The 21,070-nt window shown below is 41.1% G+C and overlaps 1 protein-coding gene across 1 annotated transcript; it reads right to left on the bottom strand.

The window, feature by feature from the left end:
• Positions 1-1,556: 1,556 nt before the first annotated feature.
• On the bottom strand, positions 1,557-6,094 carry LOC139541993 (neurogenic differentiation factor 2-like). Its single transcript, XM_071346956.1, has 2 exons — positions 5,769-6,094; positions 1,557-2,963 (listed from the first exon to the last, which is right to left on the bottom strand). The coding sequence occupies exon 2, from the start codon at positions 2,954-2,956 to the stop codon at positions 1,907-1,909; it is 1,050 nt and encodes a 349-aa protein (XP_071203057.1). The 5' UTR covers positions 2,957-2,963; positions 5,769-6,094; the 3' UTR covers positions 1,557-1,906.
• Positions 6,095-21,070: the final 14,976 nt, after the last annotated feature.

The following is a 21,070-nucleotide window of genomic DNA, read 5'->3' as shown; positions in this document are numbered from 1 at the left end:
AGTACCCGAACTCTCCACCGCTTAACTAGACAGGGCAGGATAAGACAGGGGCTAAAGGGAGGAAGGTGGAAAGAGATGTTGAAAGAGTGTATCATGGGTTGAAATATTTGTGTCAAGTTTTAACATAACCTAGATTAAGTCTTCTGTGTGTGTTTTAGCTGAGGTTGATTTTCTCTATCAAAGCAGTCCGCCCCAACACATCAGCCTGAAAGACATAAATTAGACACATTCAACATGAGTAGTTGATAGACGTAACATCTGAATGTTTTGATTTTTGCAAGTTTAACATAACCTAGATTGCGTCATATCTCTCTCTCTGTGTGTGTGTGTGTGTGTCTTACCTCGTTTGTGGAGGCTGAGTTTCTCACAGCACCCAAACTATCTACAACTTAACTGGACAGCGGCAGGATTGACCCAGTCTTTCATTCTAAACATTAGATCATTCAACGTTACTATGCTAAACAAAAAAAGTGGCAGGTAGCTAGCAGAGAAGCGATGATGATGAGAGACAAGAACTTCAAGAAATAATGATTGAATAAATATCCAATAGGCCTACATAGGCATAAACTATTATGGTTGGCGAGTCCGAGCTAACCAAGGTAGTTGGTGATGCCTAGTTATATAAAGGATAAGTACATAAACAAAATGTTAATAGTGACGTTTCCGTTGATGGCACACGAGTGGAAGTACTGTCCATGGTCCTGGCTCTGGTTGGCGACAGCCAGTGCTCGCGTCTTCTTTGCTGGCATGGGAGCGATCACATTTGTCAAATGATACATTGTTGCTCAGGTTGTAGAGGCAGACAGGTATGTTTATACAACCCCAACTGTTGCAAACCAAATAGTAGCAATGGAAAATGATGTGTAGACGCTTTTTTTCCCCCGAGGGAGATGAAGTTTATGAATTCCCTGCCTGTGTTGCAGACAGTGGGAATATGACAATAACACGTCAACTCCCGCATATCAACCAATCAGCATCCAGGATCCAAACAACCAGTTTCATCATTCAAATAATACGCACTAGCGCCATTTACTCAGGAGCGCATTGCTGGTTCGAAAACGAACCCCTCTTTTGAACAGGGTTATTCAAGGCATCCCTTATGTCTACAACGTTTAAAAAACGATCTGATAGCAGAGTATGGGTTCTTAAATTAATTAATTAAATGTAAGGTTCCCTTTTTAACCTTAATTATCCTAAAGGATCCCACAGGAATCTAAAGGTTCATTACTTTAAATTACCCCGAAGGATCCTCCAGGAAACGTTTATTTTTTAGGGTGTACAGTATACTAGGCTATACAGTAGACCTATTCCTAAAACGCGGATTAAACGTTTGGTCAGTTGAATGATGAATTGTCTTTCGTTTCAATATTGGATTTGGAAACGAACCTAATGCAGAAAGTGGTTGTTGTCACTTAAATAATAGTTTAATTAACTCAGTTATGTACTCAAATAATGTATTTGTGATTCCATGGTGGAGCTCTTGCCCTTCAGCATACAGTGAGATTTTGACCCAATTTCTCAAGTCAGAAATAACTTATTTGGCCAATCACCTCATGTCAGATAATTATAAAATATTGTTTTATTTTTTGTTTTACAACAAGTTTCGTTCATGTAACACATTTTATTTTGAGTGCACTCGCATTATGCATACACGGCGACATTTGATTGGAAATATTGATTTCTGACATACCTTAAAATGTGCATAATGACAATTCAGGAATGACACCAATAAAACCGAGAACCAACATTGACAATATTGGTATTTCTCTCTCAATTGCTGCCACCCCACCTTCCGTCTTCTAAAAACCTCATCTAGTGTCAAAATGGGTAGGCTATTATAGCCTAACATTACGATTGTTAGTTGGGTATTTAGGGGTCCGGCGGGTTTGTTGGGGTTTTGGTGAATTCAGTTGTGGAAAAGGGCGTTCAGTTCCTCGTACACGGGCGTCCTGTCATGGTGTAATAAGTGCACGTCATGAAATGGCGGCGGCACGTTTTCAGAGTGCGCGGAACCGCTGCGCGCTCCCGGTGTGCCGAACGCTTGTCCGTGGACAGCAGACATTCCGGAGTAGTGCATAGCATAGTGATAGTTCATGTCTGTGTCCGGCGACCCACACTCCAGTTGACTCACGGAAAAGTTGCCGTTGACGCACACAGGCGAGCTGTGATGGCCCCCATAGTCTGGGCTGTTGTACTCTGGGGAGATTGCCCCTGGGTAGACCGCATCGCCGTAGCCGTAGTTATGGGTCCTCATATACCGACTGGAGCCGGGTTGGCACTGAGGGCTAGACAGACGGGGACACTGGTAGGAGTAAGGGTGCACGGAGAAAGAGGAGTTGGGGACATGAAACCGGGCCCCGTCAGGACACTGCTCTGTCAAGAATTTCCGAGAGTTGAGCTGCAGACAACCAGCAACTAGATTCGTGGTGGGCTGGGACAGGCCCTTGCACAGTGTCTGCACGTAGGATACCACATCTGGCCTTTTCCCATTGCGCAAGATCTCCCCAAGCGCCCAAATGTAATTCTTGGCCAGTCTCAGCGTCTCTATCTTTGAGAGTTTTTGCGTTTTGGAATAACAGGGGACTACTTTGCGCAAATTGTCCAGCGCAGAGTTCAAATCGTGCATACGCGTTCTCTCTCGTGTGTTGGCTTTTTGACGCCGCACCTTGGAGCGCTCAATTCGTGCTGGCGTCAGCTTGCGTTTCTTTGGCCCGCGCTTTTCGGCTATGTCTCCCCCCTCGTTCTCATCACCACAGTCCTCATCGTCGACGTCATCGGCGTCATCCCCAGCCATCTCGGACTGATCCCGGCTGCTTCCCTCTCTGGCATCGCCGTCGTCTTGCAGGGGACCCAGGTCTTCCTCATTGGTTTTGGAATCCTCGCCCTCGCTGTTCTCCACCCAACCCGAGAGCTTCTGGACATCCGGCAGAACCTCGCTGAATAGCCTTGTCAACATGGTGGCACTGGAAAACACATCACAAGACAGATGAGAACTATAAGCAGTTTCAGACAGTGCATGGTCTTGGTGATAGGTATACATCTATATTCAGATAAGACATAGCCTATATGTGCACTTGAGCCAAGTTCCATAGGCCTCTAATAGAATAGGCTAATGTTCTTATAAAGAACTTTAGACATAAGAACTTTAGACATGGGGTTAATTCATGAGTCTAAAATGACTTTGATTAGGCTATTCGTCAAAAATAACAGGCTATTATTAAATATTTTTTTTATCTTAGTAGGGGGTTGCTACAGAGGGGCGACAGACGGGACCAACTCTACGTGCACGTGCCTTGGCGTGCAGTCTCACAGCAGTTTTTTTGGTGCTGGCCCTATCATAAGGTCCCATGGGGCACATTGTGCGGCGAGTAGACCACCCCACACAAATCAAATCAAATGTATTTATATAGCCCTTCTTACATCAGCTGATATCTCAAAGTGCTGTACACACACACTATTTCTGGCCACATTCCAACACAGGCATAATAAATTGTGGACTAATTTTAGAATATACCCTACCCATAAATTAAAACAAATTTCTGATGATGTTTACAATTTACTTCATTATTATTTGCATCGATTAAGAACCGATTCTACGCATGTGTGAATGGCCTAAATGGTTATGCCAATTTGACATGACAGATTTGCAGATTAGCCATAGCTTTCTTTTCTTCCCTTTCCCCTTCAAAAATTAGCAGGCTGCCACAGCAGAACTAAGTCTTCAGTCTATAGTTTTTTAGGTTATCTGGATTGGGAAAAAGAGGATAAAATCAGCTCTGGACAACTATGCGTACAGTAACATGCTGACCAGACCGCCATCGTGCGCATGTTGATTGTGTCCCTCCACAGACACGATTAGGACACGCAGGTTTAAATATCAAAACCAACTCTGAATCAACTATATTCATTTGGGGACAGGTCAATAAGCAAACATTTATGGGAATTTAGCTAGCTAGCTTGCTGTTGCTAGCTAATTTGTCCTGGGATATAAACATTGAGTTGTCATTTTACCTGAAATGCACAAGGTCCTCTACCCTGACAATTAATCCACAGATAAAAGTGTAATCTGAGTTAGTTTCTAGTAATCCCTCCTCCTTCAGGCTTCTTCTTTTGGACTTTATATGGCGGTGTTGTTTTCCTGGGGCCCAGAGTTTTTCCTGATCTGGTAGCTTACCTAACCAACTCTAGACCCTAGTTGAGGCATTTGATTTACTTCCATATAAACAGTTACTCCAGGTGTTATAGCCTACCCACGTTTTTCAGTCGCAATTAACACATGTAATGATTTGCATGATCTTGTTCAAAATGAACCCTGGTTTGTTGTAATGTTGTAAGGTAGGCCTACTGTAGCTTACTTTTATATTGTATGACAGGGTTAACCTTTCATTTTTGATAGGCTAACGTTACTTAATGACATGCTGTTATAGCAAGTCTGTATTTGGTCTTGAAGCTAAAATGTAATGCGTGTAGCCTACAGACAAGAATATAAAAACCATAATTGTCTGCTTGTGAATTGTTGCAATATTCAAGAGTGTAATATGGTTCGGTTGCATTATACAAGAGTTGAATATGTTTATAAGAACCGTTTCTGTCATTGTTGAATAGTTTGTGCTTACTGGCTAATGGTATTTACTGTCCTACTCATGGTCAATTTGAGCTGCGGACCAAGAATGTCGCGTTGCCAGCCTGTTACGGCAGATTTCCTCCTCTTCGTCTGAAGAGGAGGTGTAGGGATCGGACCAAGACGCAGAGTGGAAAGTGTTCATATTTTAATGATAGTAAACTGAACACTTCAAGATACAAAACAACAAACGTGACCAAACCGAAAACAGTCCCGTGTGGCACGAACACTGACACGAAATACAATCACCCACAAAACCCCAACACCAAACAGGTTACCTTAATATGGTTCTCAATCAGGGACAACGATTGACAGCTGCCTCTGATTGAGAACCATATCAGGTCAAACACAGAAATAGACAAACCAGACACAAAACAATGAATGCCCACCCAACTCACGTCCTGACCCACTAAAACAAACAATTAACACAATAACTAGGGTCAGAACGTGACACAGCCACAACGAAGGTAAGGCAAGGATGTAATGTGAATTGAAAAGTAGAATTCTCTTCCGCTACCATGCTCCTCACACTCTCCTTCACATCTTGTAGTAAGAATAGGGCCATAATGCTCTGACACACAGACACACATTTACCATGTGCTGCTTAGCATGATTTCCTTTTAATTTGATTTTAGGCTCTGTCAAATCAAGTCTGTCCCGAAATGGCTCCATTTCAAACGGAGATACGATTTCAGGGACTTTTAAAATAAAGTCCCCAACCCCCTCTCAAACGAAACGACAAAGCTCCATCGATAAGCCTCCGATATGAATAGAATAAGGCATGTAGATCTTTAGTGGGCCTATAATGCATGTCAAATTGATCGGTAAAGGCTTTGTTGTTAATAAATGTAGTTGTCCGCGCGGTGCATGGAATCAATCCCTTCCCGTGTTCGCGTTACATGATAGCTCGGATAAAGAGCGTGGAGCAGGATTAAATCATGTCTTTGACTCTGTCACTCTTGATATGATATAAAACAACGAGGGTTGATTCATATAATTAAATTCTTGCGCAAGATACGCAGTAGCCTAGTTTCTCTAAAGAGGAATCTTATGAAATAACAAATGTTCCATTCAACCTTTGTATAAATTCTCTCGTTGGTGTTAGTTCCATAATTCGTTGAGGGCCATCCAAAAAAGGTAAACCTACCGCCGTCTTGGAGCTGGGTGAGAGGCGAAAGCGCGTTTGTTTACACCATCTCCGGGTGGCCAGTCCAAGTCCACACCGCTCCTGCATGGACACTTCAATAGGTGCGGTTAAGCTCGCTGCTTTTCCGCTGTGCTATCCCTACCCCAAATACGCAGATACAGTAGTGTGGTATACTCTACCAGGGCAGGGTGGGTTACATACAAGCTATGATGCAAGGCCATATGGCTGACACATCATTGGCAAGAGTCATGACATGAGCGCGGGTGATTGACATGCGCCCGCATTCACAGAGAGTGCCTTCCGGAGGGAAGAGGAACTCGCCATCTGTCACAGCCAGTAAGAGAGAGAAAGAGAGTAACAAAAACGGAGAGAGAAGGAAATGTTCTCGTTTGATGTCGTTTTAAAGACAGATTTCACTCCTATCGGAGCATAGGCCTAACAATGGACACCCATTTATGAATCTACTTAGGCCAAGCTAGGTCATTCCTACTGTCTGGTGCCTTTTGGACCTCAACTTTTGAAAAAGAAAGTATATTTTTTGTTTTTGTATTCTATCAGAAAAAGGACACGTTTGATTTTCCCGAAAAACAAATTAGTCAGCTCAGGTGCATTTTCCAACCTGTTAGTGTATACTTCTAACAGGGTGGACATTTGGAGCCTAAATTAGCCATAGCTCTGTGAGTGAGCCAGATTGAGCTAGAATAATAGTGAACACTTGAACAGGATTTTAACTTATCTATCAAACATATTTTACCATTTAGTAATTGGGTAAATTTTCTTCATAATTTAGCCTAACAGGGTGGAAATGTATGAGTGGAGCACACAGACTATCACGAAACATTGTAAAATAGATACAATTGAGTGTATATATTTATGTTGCTTGTTACCGTTGTTTTCCCACCAAAGAAATGATGACACTTCCTGAATGTGGTGTCATTGCAGGACGGTGTGGTTTTCTTAAAGGAGAATTACAACAAAATACATTAGTGGAAAGTTATATCAGGGGCACACAGAACATTAAAATAAAATAATAATAAATACAATAATATTGAAAAACACATCATTGACGAGAGAGAATTTAACTAGGACTATAAAATAATGAAGACAGATTTTAAATATTGTATTATGTTATGGCTTATATTTCTCATGGAAGTTGATGAATAACATCTGAGGACATGGCAAAAACACCGACATCCAGTGAATTCTTTGAGAAAATGCATTGAATTCCCTTTCAATATCCATATTTTTGTGGTTTTAAGGACACCTGACCTTATAATTAAAGCCTAATTTGCTATTTAACACTAATTAAGAAGTGATATTTCCTGAGGACAGAAAATTCACATCATTATAGGAATGACCCAGCTATGCATTGAGGCTATATTAACAGGGATGTTATACACTACATGACCAAAAGTATGTGGACATCGAACATCTCATTCCAAAATCATTCAAATTAATATGGGTTGGTCCCCCCTTTGCTGCTATAACAGCCTCCACTCTTCTGGGAAGGCTATACACTAGATGTTGGAACATTGCTCCGGGGACTTGCTTCCATTCAGGCACAAGAGCATTCGTGATGTTGGGCGATTAGGCCTGGCTCACAGTCGGCGTTCCAATTCATCCCAAAGGTGTTCGATGGGGTTGGGTCAGGGCTCTGTGCAGTCAAGTTCTTCCACACCGATCTCGACAAACCATTTCTGTATGGACTTCGCTTTGTGCACGGGGGCATTGTCATGCTGAAACAGGAAATGGCCTTCCCCAAATTGCTGCCACAAAGATGGAAGCACCGAATCATCTAGAATGTCATTGTATGCTGTAGTGTTAAGATTTCCCATCACTGGAACTAAGGGCTTTAGCAAGAACCATAAAAAACAGACCCAGACCATTATTCCTCCTCCACCAAACTTTACAGTTGGCACTATGCATTGGGGCAGGTAGCTTTCTCCTGGCATCCGCCAAACCCAGATTAGTTCTTCGGACTGCCAGATGGTGAACCGTGAGTCATCACTCCAGAGAACACGTTTCCACTGCTCCAGAGTCCAATGGAGGCGAGCTTTACACCACACTAGCCGATGCTTGACATTGCACATCTTAGGCTTGTATGTGGCTGCTCGGCCATGGAAACCCATTTCACGAAGCTCACGACGAACAGTTATTGTGCTGACATTGCTTCCAGAAGCAGTTTGGAACTCGGAAGTGAGTGTTGCATTCGAGGACAGATGATTTTTTTACGCACGACGATGCTTCAGCACTCAGCAGTCCCGTTCTGTGAGCTTGTGTGGCCTACCACTTCGCGGCTGAGCCGTTGTTGCTCCTAGACGTTTCCATTTCAAAATAACAACACTTATAGTTGACTGAATTTGACGAACTGACTTGTTGGAAAGGTGGCATCCTATGATGGTGCCACGTTAAAAATCACTGAGCTCTTCAGTAAGGCTAATCGACTACTGCCAATGTTTATCTATGGAAATTACATGGCTGTGTGCTCGATTTTATACAGTTGTCAGCAACGGGTGTGGCTGAAATAGCCGAATCCACTAATTTAAAGGGGTGTCCACATACTTTGGTATATATAGTGTATATCACTGTTTCTTGCAATTAGAGAACATATATCATCAATGTGAATTCCACACCAAACCACAAAGCTAACCACAAAGACCACCAAGGTACATTTGGCTAAATGAGTCATTTGAACAGAGATAATCAGGGCTGTGCTCTGAGAGAGCCTCCTAGCTTAGAGATGCCCACATGCCTGGCAGTGCTAGTGGGCAGGATACTGATGGGTGGTGGGACAATGTGGAATCAAAGAGGGGCAAAAGAAGAGATGGAGAGGCATATGTTAAGGAAACTGTATTGAGAATAAGCTTCAATAGCCACATTCTTAATAATCGTCCAAACCCTGAATTTTTGGCAGGATATCCATCTGGATATGGGGAGAGGGGCTTACGGACCCAGGTGCCCAATTTGTGCCAGCATGCATATGGGTTGCGGGTTTGTCATGTCATTGAATATAATTGTCACAAGCTGAATAAAATTATATTTTGAATGTTGTTAATTTTAGTTATTTAACCTTTATTTGATTAGGCAAGTCAATTAAGAACAAGTTCTTATTTACAATGACGGCCTAGGAACAGTGGGTTACTGCCTTGTTCAGGGGCAGAACGACAGATTTTTACCTTGTCAGCTCGGGGGTTCGATCTAGCAACCTTTCAGCCACAAGGCTACCTATCACCCTATATTTAGTTTAGAAAATAAGTATTTTGAAATTGATAAGTGATTTATATGCATTTGTTTAAGATATTAAGACCCATATCATTGGCGCATTCATCCGTTGCCATGGATTTGCATACTGCATTTTTGGATCCAACCAATCTGTGACCGTCTAGGCGTCAGCGTCAGATCTCGCCAACTAGCTAGCTAAAAAGAGATCTGGGGCCTTGTAACTGCTGGTACACATTTCTGTAGCCTAATACAAGCTTGTGTTCATCATGGTAGATACAACTTGCTTAAATCATAAGTAAATTATATTGAAAAGCAATATACTTTGTACATGTTCGACTTGGGAAATCAGTTAGCGATTGCCCTTACCGAGTAAGATTTTACGCACAGGAGGGGGGCCCCAGACTATGCTTCGCACCCATGGGGGTGAAAGCTAAGCTCTGCCCCTGAACTGAATGCAACAATAGCCATATTCCTTTAAATGTTATAATATTGGCGATACCATATGGTAATTGCCATGGCCTAAATACGTTTGATGATAGCATGATATAGAGGATGAAACAGAAGAAGCGTCAAAGCAGGAAATTCAGGTATGCTTACATTGATTGACATTAAACCTTTTCAAAGGAAATAAAAAGAATGCCAAAACTAACTACTGGCCTAAAACTATTGACACAGTCTCAGATACAGGGTTTGAGGTCCACAACACTGCTGGTTTTCAATCTTCTCTATTCTGGGACTAATACAGGGCTGAATGGGGAAACCTGGGCTGCGTTCAGTACATTCTTACGTTCTGGAACCTTTAATTGAATGGAAACGGTGCTTTACTGAACGACCAGTTGAAAAACAGGGAGGGGTTGGGTTGTGGTGGGTTGCGGGAACGCTGTCAGCATGGCCACTGCCTTTTAAATATATGTCACTCATTGCTTCAAGAAACACATCGCACACCCACCAAACGGTGGCAAACGTACCTCAAAGTCTGTTCAATAACTTTTTGGGGGAAACGTGTTCAGTACAAACCGTTCTGCAACTTAACAAACGTTCAAGCGAACTGAACGCACCTCAGGCGAGTGGGCTCTCCCGGCCAATCAATGACATTCAATCAATAAAGAAAACCAGCAGTATTGCGGACCACAAGGCTCGCACGCAAAAAAGGAAGAGGAAAACCTGTGCACCGCAGTGTGTCTAGATCCAGTTGCTGGTTTTGGCATTATTATGAAATTATATTTGTTATACGTTACAGGCAAGATGGAAGCATTTCAGATCAATTAATGGCTAAGGTACTAGCATTAACAAAGTTGTGGGTTTAATTCCCACCCAGGTTATTTCTGCTGGTTGTTGTTGCGGCGGAAAAGAGGCTGCCCAAAAGCGGATTACTCCGCGGCTGCCGGCTATAGGATACTTTTTCTCAAAATCGAATAGATACTTTATTGTCCATTTGAGGAAAAGAAACATGTCTTCTGCCTGACTCATATACATACACACACGGAATGGCAAAGGGTCAGCCATGGAGCACAGTGCCACAGGATGGAGAGCAGTTTTAGGGCCTAAGTGTCTTGCTCTAGGCCACGACAGGAGGTATCTGGGATTAGAGACCAGCAGCCATCAGGTTCCCACAGTTCAGTTCACATGCCCTGCTTGGGCTTGAAACGACAACATTCCATCTACTAGTCTGCTTTCGGAACCTCTTGGCAAGTGGTTCTCAACCTTTTCTTTTCCAAGGCCCTTCTAAAATGCTTTCAGAAAATCTGGGGACCTCCTGCGTCAGAGATAAAAATGTATATGCAAATTGTGATTGATATTCATTGTCGACGCTCAAAATGTGAAAATGAACATTGTTTTAAATATTTTAATTCCTGACAAACAGTACTCTCCTATTAAAAGGTAAGATATTTTGGCCTTACTGTAGCTATTTAAAATGTGTATGTTTTCTCCCTGCCTTCAGGGAAAAGCTCTCTGAGGCCCTCCTGGGGTCCTAGCCTCCCTGGTTGAGAACCTTACCTGCTACCCCATTATCAACAACCCTAAATTAAGATATGTTGGACTATATGCCCTTATAGTGTATGCCTCTGTTTCTGTTCCCTCATAAGGGGTTGAAATTGGTTAAATGCATTAAAGTGTGTTCTACAAAGTGGAATGTGCCAGGGAGTCTACCAATCAGCACCTTTGAGCACTACTCTGTATATGATGCATGGCTGACATCTAGTGGTCGTGAATAGGTACTGTAGTAGTATGCCTACACCTAAATCATTCCGAGTCTCTTTTTTTCAATGGCAATAAGACTGGTTGATACGACCACCATTGGCAATTTTAGCTTATAAATCTTGGTGGGGTAAACTCAGCCAATGTTTTTTTTTAGATGCATGCATCTAAACAATAGATTAAATGCAATTTAACAGCGACAAACGGTGTCCACAAACTGTTAGGGCCTCCATAGAGCTCTCCCGACAGCAGAGCTTTCCTTTCAGCACCATGGAGTGAATCCTTACCACCGCTACAGCTGGCTATCGTCGGAGCCTTCTATGGCAGTGAAACAGATCACTCAGCTTCATTTACTGCCTTTTAAAAAACCATTGTTGATACGTCTGGGTCACGCCCTGATCTGTTTCACCTGTCCTTGTGATTGTCTCCACCCCCTCCAGGTGTCGCTTATTTTCCCCAGTGTATTTAGTCCTGTGTTTCCTGTCTATCTGTGCCAGTTCGTCTTGTATGTTTCCAAGACATCCAGTGGTTTTCCCGGTCTCCTGATTTTTGCATTCTCCTTTTTCTAGTCCTCCTGATTTTAACCCTTGCCTGTTTCTGGACTCTGTACCCGCCTGCCTGACCATTCTGCCTGCATTGACCATGAGACTGTCTGCCACTCTGTACCTCCTGAACTCTGATCTGGTTTTGACCTTTTTGCCTGTCCACGACCATTCTCTTACCTACCCCTTTGGATTAATAAACATTGTAAGACTCCAATTATCTGCCTCCTGTGTCTGCATCTGGGTCTCGCCTTGATAATAAGACTGAAAAGAGATGGTGGGCCACATATTAGCAGAACAGTGCTTCTATGGTATTACAGTGCCTTGCAAAAGTATTCATCCCCTTGGTGTTTTTCCTATTTTGTTGCATTACAACCTGTAATTTAAATGGATTTTTATTTGGATTTCATGTAATGGACATACACAAAATAGTCCAAATTGGTGAGGTGAAATGATTTATTTATTTTTTTCAAAAACAGAAAAGTGGTGTGTGCATATGTATTCACCCCCTTTGCTATGAAGCCCCTAAATAAGATCTGGTGCAGCCAATTACCTTCAGAATTCACACAATTCGTTAAATAAAGTCCACCTGTGTGCAATCTAAGTGTCACATGATCTTTCACATGATCTCAGTATATATACACACCTGTTCTGAAAGGCCCCAGAGGCTGCAACACCACTAAGCAAGTGGCACCATGAAGACCAAGGAGCTCTACAGACAGATCAGGGACAACGTTATGGAGAAGTACAGATCTGTGTTGGGTTTTTAAAAATATCAGAAACTTTGAACATCCCACAGAGCACCATTAAATCCATTATAAAAATAATTGTAAGAATATGGCACCACAACAAACCTGCCAACAGAGGGCTGCCCACCAAAACTCACGGACCAGGCAAGGAGGGCATTAATCAGAAAGGCAACAAAGAGACCAAAGATAACCCTGAAGGAACTGCAAAGCTCCACAGCGGAGATTGGAGTATCTGTTCATAGGACAACTTTAAGCCGCACACTCCACAGAGCTGGGCTTTATGGAAGAGTGGCCAGAAAAAAAGCCATTGTTTAAAGAAAAAAAATAAGCAAACACGTTTGGTTTTTGCCAAAAGCCATGTGGGAGACTCCCCAAACATATGGAAGAAGGTACTCTGGTCAGATTAGACTAAAATTGAGCTTTTTGGCCATCAAGGAAAAGGCTATGTCTGGCGCAAACCCAACACCTCTCATCACCCTGAGAACACCATCCCCACAGTGAAGCATGGTGGTGGCAGCATCATGCTGTGGGGATGTTTTTCCATCGGCAGGGACTGGGAAACTGATCAGAATTTAAGGAATGATGGATGGCGCTAAATACAGGGAAATTCTTCAGGGAAACCTGTTTCAGTTTTTCAGAGATTTGAGACTGGGACGGAGGTTCACCTTCCAGCAGGATAAATATTGCTAAAGCAACACTTGAGTGGTTTAAAGGGAAACATTTAAATGTCTTGGAATGGCCTAGTCAAAGCCCAGACCACAATCCATTTGAGAATCTGTGGTATTACTTAAAGATTGCTGTACACCAGTGGAACCCATTCGACTTGAAGGAGCTGGAGAAGTTTTCCCTTGAAGAATGGGCAAAAATCCCAGTGGCTAGATGTGCCAAGGTTATAGAGACATACCAAGAGACTTGCATCTGTAATTGCTGCCAAAGGTGGCTTTACAAAGTATTGACTTTGGGGGGGTGAATAGTTATGCACGCTCAAGTTCCGTTTTTTTGTCTTATTTCTTGTTTGTTTCACCCCAAAAAATATTTTGCATCTTCAAAGTGGTAGGCATGTTGTGTAAATCAAATGATACAAACCCCCAAAAATCCATTTTAATTCCAGGTTGTAAGGCAACAAAATAGGAAAAATGCCAAGGAGGGTGAATACTTTCGCAAGCCACTGTATGTAAAAGGCTGTTTATTCTACATGGACCTGTTACTACATTTGAAAGTTATCAAAACCCTTGTTTAGAATATCTACATAAATTCAGCAATTGCATTCTACTCATAATACTCTGTAGGCTACTGACCTATTCAAAGCTTCCTCCATCATCTCATCTGCCTGTAGTTATTGAACTCAACCTGCAAGTGTTAAGTTTGTTTTTATTGAGTGGTGGGAAACAGCTGAGGGCAAGGTTCTGACAAATGGGTGTGTCTTGGTGGTGGCAAGGACACACCCAAAAAACTCCCATGTCAAACCACACCCCCAAGCCAAATCATGTTTCGCTTCTGTCATGGCATTGTTGAGGAGCAAGCCAAAAAACAAGGCCAAATAAGCGGGTGCGGTTCCCCTTTAAACCTAACAACTCACATCAAATCAAATCAAATTGTATTTGTCACATACACGTACGTGTTTAGCAGATGTTATTGCGTGTGTATTGCGTGTGTAGCTTGTAAACTCAGCCTAATCCTGCTAGGGTCAGATGTTGCTGTCGTAGAAAATCACTTCAAATATAACTCTTACAAGAACTTTGTGAACTCAAATAAGTTTTTTAATACAAATTGTATCACAATCTGGAATGTCCGCGGAACACACCCCGCGGCACACACACCGCGGAACACCCACCGCGGAACCCCCCTCCTTTCCCAGAGCCTTAGCCCCTATATTTATACACACATAGCACTATGTCCATCCCTTATGCAAATGAAGTCTCCCTTCTCAAGTCATTCGCCACCACTATCCTCTAGTTCAAGCTTCCCGCTTGTTCACGCCCAATAACGCCCACATCTGCTCTCAGCTAGACTACAATGGTGGCCGGACCCTCCATCCTAGTGTGTCAGCATAATGTGTCAATGTACTCTTTGTTTTGTTTGCCTTTATTGGAATCAGCAGATTCAGCCCTATAGGCCTTCTTTTCAGAAGCAGCTGACTATGGATCCCTCTATCTTTAGTGTGTCAGCATAATGTGTCAATGTACTCTTTGTTCAGTTTGCCTTTATTGGAATCAGCAGATTCTGTCTTATAAACCTCTGTTTAGAAGCAGCTGACTATGAATCTCTTTATCATTAGTGTCAGGTCAGCAGACCATGTGTTCTCTCCCTTTCATTAGTGTCAGGTCAGCAGACCATGTGTCTAATTGTCCTAGGCATATCTCTCTGGTATGTGTCTTATTGGAATTGTCAGACTATATGTCTCTTCTACCATTAGCATCCAGTTGCCTTATGTTACTACTACAATCCCCCCTCTGGGGCTATTTAGCCACATAAATGATACAAATAAGACTTTGGGATAGTAAAAGAAAATACCTATGATAAACAAGAAAATACAAAAAATAAAAACAAAGTGAAGCATATAAACCAACTAGACCAAACATCTCCAATGTGAAATAGGAGTAAAAGATCTAATCAGAAACATAAAAAAACAAAAACTAACTAGACCAAACATCTCCAATTGTCATAAGAGTAATAGATCAAATTTGGTATAAAAAATATAAGGATAAAATATTACATATTTGATGAAGCATGAGATATATCTAATTCTGTTGCTTTTTCAATGTTCTTATCTTGAGGTAGATCATTAGAGTTTATCAGAAAGTTTCAAATATCAGTAAAAACTCTCCTGACTGATGTCTCAGATTGCTTTGTTGGCACGGTGGTCTGCTTGGTAAGGGCAGTCGATGTCATCTAGTGGTAGCTACTGTGGTCGTCACATCAGCCGCCACCCTTGTTGTTGTCACAGGTTCTTCCTGTTCAGGTGCAGGGGTAGGTCTTCACCTTCCACTGGTTCAATCTTGTTCATGATGAGCACCTACTCGTCTTTTTCTTTGATTCATGTCAGGTCACATCCTTTCGGGTCCCAAACGACTTCTCCCTTTGTTTGATGATGTGTCCATCCACAGAGTGCAATCTCCGATAAGGGTTTGATCCTTATGATTGAGATAGACTTCAGTTCTCCTGCTTCTGTTATACATTGAGGTGGAACATAGATTCTAACCTTGTCAGTCTTTTTGGATTGTTCGGCTGATTCCATTCTTCTCTTCCTGCTCCCACCATACATCTTGATTGTGCATTAGTCTGTTGTTTCTATACTAGCATTCACTGTTGCTTCTGTTATGTCAATGTCATCATTCTTTTGTTGTTCTAACATCAATTGTCTGTAAAGGAGACCATTCAAAAGTTTAAAAGTCAATTGTGGGGTAATCCCCATTTTCTTCAGCTTGCGGGACTTTTCCTCCTCTTTCTTCACCTGAAGCTCCCTCCTCAGGCCGGACTTAGCTTCCATCTGGAAGGGTTTCAATTTTAGGAAAGAAACGTTCTTATTCTGTTCCTTGTGAGGCCTCTCCTCCTCTTCTGGGTGCATTAGTCGGTGCACGTGTCATATTTTGGCTTTCACTTGATTTACTGTTTTCTTGGCTCCTCCCTGGCATCTCAATCGTTTCCGCTGCTCCTGCTCCCTCCAGGCTCCCTCCTGGTGAATCAGCATCCTCAGTGTCCTCATCTCTATGTGGTTGTATCCTTCTCTCTGTTGGGACTCAGCTGCAGTGGTTCAGATGGTACCACGTCTGGCTTCTTTTCACTTGAACGGCCGTTCTTGTTGCTTTGGCCACCTCATAGGGTCCATCTCTCCTCGGTTGATCCCACTTCCTCCGGATCCCTCCAACGTGGACTAGATCTCCTGGTACCACTGAGAGAGGTCCTTCTGGTCCCCTTGGATCATCAGACGCAGAACCTCTCATCCTGGTTCAGGTTTCTGCCTACTTTCTGTGAAGCATTCATACTTAGAGACTTATGGCCTCTGTTCTAAGATTGCACCATACATCCTCTTACTTCCATCACTCATCACACAACAAACAGACATTCCAGCTGAAGCTGGCGAACCCCTCTCCTTCTGGTTTCCTAAACATAAGACTTGGAAAACAACAGACAAAACATAACAGCATTGACAATGTTATGTGTTATGCATAAATATATTCATGCAAACTGAAATCTGAGACCATGACAATTCCCACTCTCTCTTTACCTGACTCTATGCCTCCAGGATACTTTTCTGCTGGACTCCACAAAAATAAAAGCCCTAAAAAGCTTCCTCATGCTTCCACCCAGTCTTCCCCTTTCGGCCACAGGTTCTGAGAGGTGTTCCCAAATCATGTCATTTTTACTTAGTTTCCCATCTACTCCATTTCAACTGATAATCATGTGCATAACCTACAATTAACATTCTCTCTTCTTGAATTAATTCAACACTGTATATGCTTTCATATCAATCCCTTTAACATGTTTGTTTAGAGTATAATATCCTATTATCCATTCTCTTTCACATGATGTATTAAAAATAAAACAAGTAGCCTCCAAACTCAACCCAGTATGTCTATAGTGGAATCTAATCTCTCTCTCTTTCTCTCTCCGATTCCACATCCTCTGTCATGGTGTTTTCAAGCTCACCCATTATTCAGCTGGACCTTACTTCTCGTGAGACTTATGCACCCACCAAAGAGAGACATAAAGAACTTTACCACTGCAGTGTTGTAAGAAGTATACCACCAGCCTGGTGTATCTTGATGTACACTCAGTCTCCAGAATGCAGCCCAAGCCCTTCCATTTCTGGCTGTTTTTTCCTGAGGACATACACACTAACACATGGGTTATTCCCTGACAACAGACTTCCTTCTTATAGCAAGATCACTAAATCTTAATTTTTAATAACAGCCCTATGTAAACATTCTGCCTCAATACCTGGCCTCCTGCCACAGAAATATTCATAATGATAGTTAAATGATGGTCCCTACGGCAACTGCTGTAAAATAACATGTAATCAGTCAAGCGTCTTCCAGTTGGAAGAATATCCAATCCTAACAAAACTATGTCATAAGTTTCTTAAACTTTTGCTCTAATGTTCAAAATGCCACCACTTATTCCTTTTACCATATCTTTAGATATGTGAATTGTTCTATTTACTTTTAGAATTGTCCCTATATTTTACACAGCCAGCTGTCTTTCCTTTTCTGTGAATTATCTCTATTTTTATACATATTTCTAGAAATAACACCCCTTTACTACCATTACCTTCATTTATAAGTCCCCTAACCCATAACTGCCATTGTTTGATACATACTTAAAACATCCTTAAGTCAATTTAAAATAGATATCATTCCCTCCTTAGGAACATATTCACAACCTTATGTTCCTCAAAACACAAATAAATTGACCAAACGAGAAAAAGAGAAAAAGAAATTACAATAATTGCACAGTTGCAATATTACCACTATTTGTAATGTAATCAAACCTGGAGAAAACATCCATCCGTGTCATTCTATGCCCAAGTTATTGTTGGTCTCTTTCTTCTTCATTCATGGGTATCTTCGCACAACAGACTACCTTTTTATTCAATTAAACATTACATTTTATCATTCCAATTCTAATGACATTATAAAACGAAAGAAACAAAAAACCTTTAATCAAAAATTCTGTAAGTTTTGTCAACCACCTTGTCTCAGGATTAGTTTCCAGAGCTTCCCTAGGCCTATTAACGTTAAACAGTTCTATATCCAAATAACTAAACAGTTCTTTTTGAAATACTTTTCCCAATCCAATATTCAGGATAACAGTCCTTAGTGTTACCTTTAACTCAAATATGACCTGATCAATTCAATACACATCATCCCTTTAATAATTAACATTGAAACTAAACACTGTTATTACCAGTATTTAAACTAAACACTTTTATTACCAGTGTTATCTATTTTCCCAATAGCCCTTTTGTCTCAGTTTTTCTTACATGAGTGGCCTGGTAATAAAAGTTCAATACCCCAATTCCTTTAATTCATAATACACCCTGGCCCATATCATTTCAACATGTCTATTATTTGATACAGTTCACAGGTCATCAGACACAGTTGTCCCTCACTATTCAGTCGATTAGGGCGGGTATGAGCTCCACACCCACTAGTGGTGATATTCTCTCCCATGCCCTAAAGCATTCTGACGTCACCTTTCATGACAACTCCCTTATTCTACTGGTGATCTCCCAGATGAATTACAGATGATGTAGTTATCAACAAAACCCTTACATAATCCCACACTCCAATAAACCCTTTAGAAAAACTTTCAACACTTTTTATATGCATAATGAACAAAACACATTTGTGTATTCCCCCAAAGACCATAACCCCAAAGAACTGATAGTTTTACCTATGAACCCATGTTATATCGAAAATTAAAATTAAAATAAACCTATTCGAATAACTTATTCAATTTAAGGGTACAACTCTTCATAATTTTCCCAGGGACATAATAGATTTTCAAAGTAATTATACAGTTTGAATAGAGTCTGGTGTCTTAAACATTTTATAAGTATATCCCACCTGTTCCAACAATTTCTAGTAAAAGGTGATCAGTCTTTCACAAGAAATTCCTAGGATTCAGGGCATTTTGAGACCATTAATATGTTTCCACTCCCCCTTTCTTTAGGAGCAACTTAAATACATTTTTCAAAAACATGTTCATCCTTTTGCATACCCAATTTGAAACTGAATTGGAAAAAACCCTTCCAATATATCTACTAATGCATATTCATTCCCAGTACATGGTGTACTCACTAGTGAATCATAAGCCAATAATCGCAAAGGGACTGGACTCACTCATCCAGAACTCCATGTTTTAGCCTTATCCAGATATTTTTATTTTTAAAGCGGCTGACTTTAATTAACTGCTTTCCACAGTAATGCAGTCTCCAATGACATTGTTGACCAGAGAAGATTAAAAAACCCTTTTTTTCCCTTATTCTTTCTGGAAAAGAAAGTGTACATATTGTTAATATTCACAACGTTACCTTTTAGTCAGCAAACCAATAATTTTACTTATCCATAGATTTTATTCTAAAGCGTCTTTTACAGTTCCAGAGAATTGTGGTATAGAATGTCTAACAATTAAAATTCCATCGTTATTTTACTAGATGTCAAACGTGATCCAATACTTCTTCTTGACCACATATAAACTGTAATCTCTATGAAACACTCATTGTTCGCTCAGAGACTATACACCGACAAGTAAAAAATTCCATTCTCACTAACCTCAAATCAATTAGTTGTTTGTTATTTTGACAAGGAAATAAACTCTTGTATAGCGGCATTTCCTACTACCGCACTAAGTTCTAATGTCACATTACACTACCCGATATACCTATATCCAGAACAGAGAGCTATTTTCTTATTGGTTCTTAGATCTTGTCAATAGTTCTGCCAATCACCCGCACGTCTGCGAGGACTAGAGGAACCACACACACAACCTCATCGCAATGTATTTTCTGATGATAGAATGTTGACATCAGAACGCCTACAAATCGAGCTTCACATTTTGGTCCCATGCGACTATTTATTTATTTATTTTTCCTAAATACTCCCATGTATTTCTACACCTTTTATTTACTATTTTTCCGAGTTAGAGCCAATCTCCTTTCCAATTAATAATTCATTTGTCACATCACTTAATTTCTTTTATCGAAGCCTACTCTATACAGTACATACATTATTTCTGAATACTACAGCATCAACTCTACTCTGTCACAGGAGAGCTGCGCGCTCCCTCTCCTGGACGTTCTGCCTACATACACACACAACTCGTCTTTCCTTCCTAATCTTCTATTTTTACACAGATCTACTCATTTCTTACAACATTATCATTCATCCTTTTATGTTTCATCCGTTCATTCAATCCCTTTGTTTTTACCTCAAAACAACTCAGTCTTTCTTTATTGACTTAATTCACTTCCTTCTACATAAGCCTAGACTTCTACAATATGACGAGACTACTGTCTAATCGGATCAGCTTGTCTTCATATCCTATTCAACCCCCAATACTTATCTTTTCTTCTATTTTTAGAGTAGTATTGTGGCGTGACCTACTGAATTACCAAACCCTGGTAGCTAGACAGAGCGGTTTTTTATTCGCAGGATTTCTTTTGCATTTGAACGCCGCACAATCGGGCCAACGTTTTTCCTGCACCTACTACTTCACCCATACAATCCTCCTTTCAGAGCGGAAACTATGAATATTTATTTAACTACTGATTTATGTTTTGACCGTATAAGTTACTTTTGCAGTTGAACGCCGCACAATCGGGCCAACGTTTTCCTACAACCTACCGATTTATGCTTTGACCGTATAAGTTACTTTTGCAGTTGAACGCCGCACAATCGGGCTAACGTTTTCCTACAACCTACTGTTTTATGCTTTGACTGTATAAGCTACTTTTGCAGTTGAACGCCGCACAATCGGGCTAACGTTTTCCTACAACCTACTGTTTTATGCTTTGACTGTATAAGCTACTTTTGCAGTTGAACGCCGCACAATCGGGCTAACGTTTTCCTACAACCTACTGTTTTAT

This window comes from Salvelinus alpinus, chromosome 17, assembly GCF_045679555.1.
Source record: "Salvelinus alpinus chromosome 17, SLU_Salpinus.1, whole genome shotgun sequence".
Lineage (NCBI taxonomy): Eukaryota > Metazoa > Chordata > Actinopteri > Salmoniformes > Salmonidae > Salvelinus > Salvelinus alpinus.
This window is presented reverse-complemented; position numbering and strand designations above follow the sequence as displayed.

Bases quoted from the DNA above. Each gene is read 5' to 3' on its own strand.
- LOC139541993 (XM_071346956.1), bottom strand. From the start codon at position 2,956: ATGTTGACAAGGCTATTCAGCGAGGTTCTGCCGGATGTCCAGAAGCTC.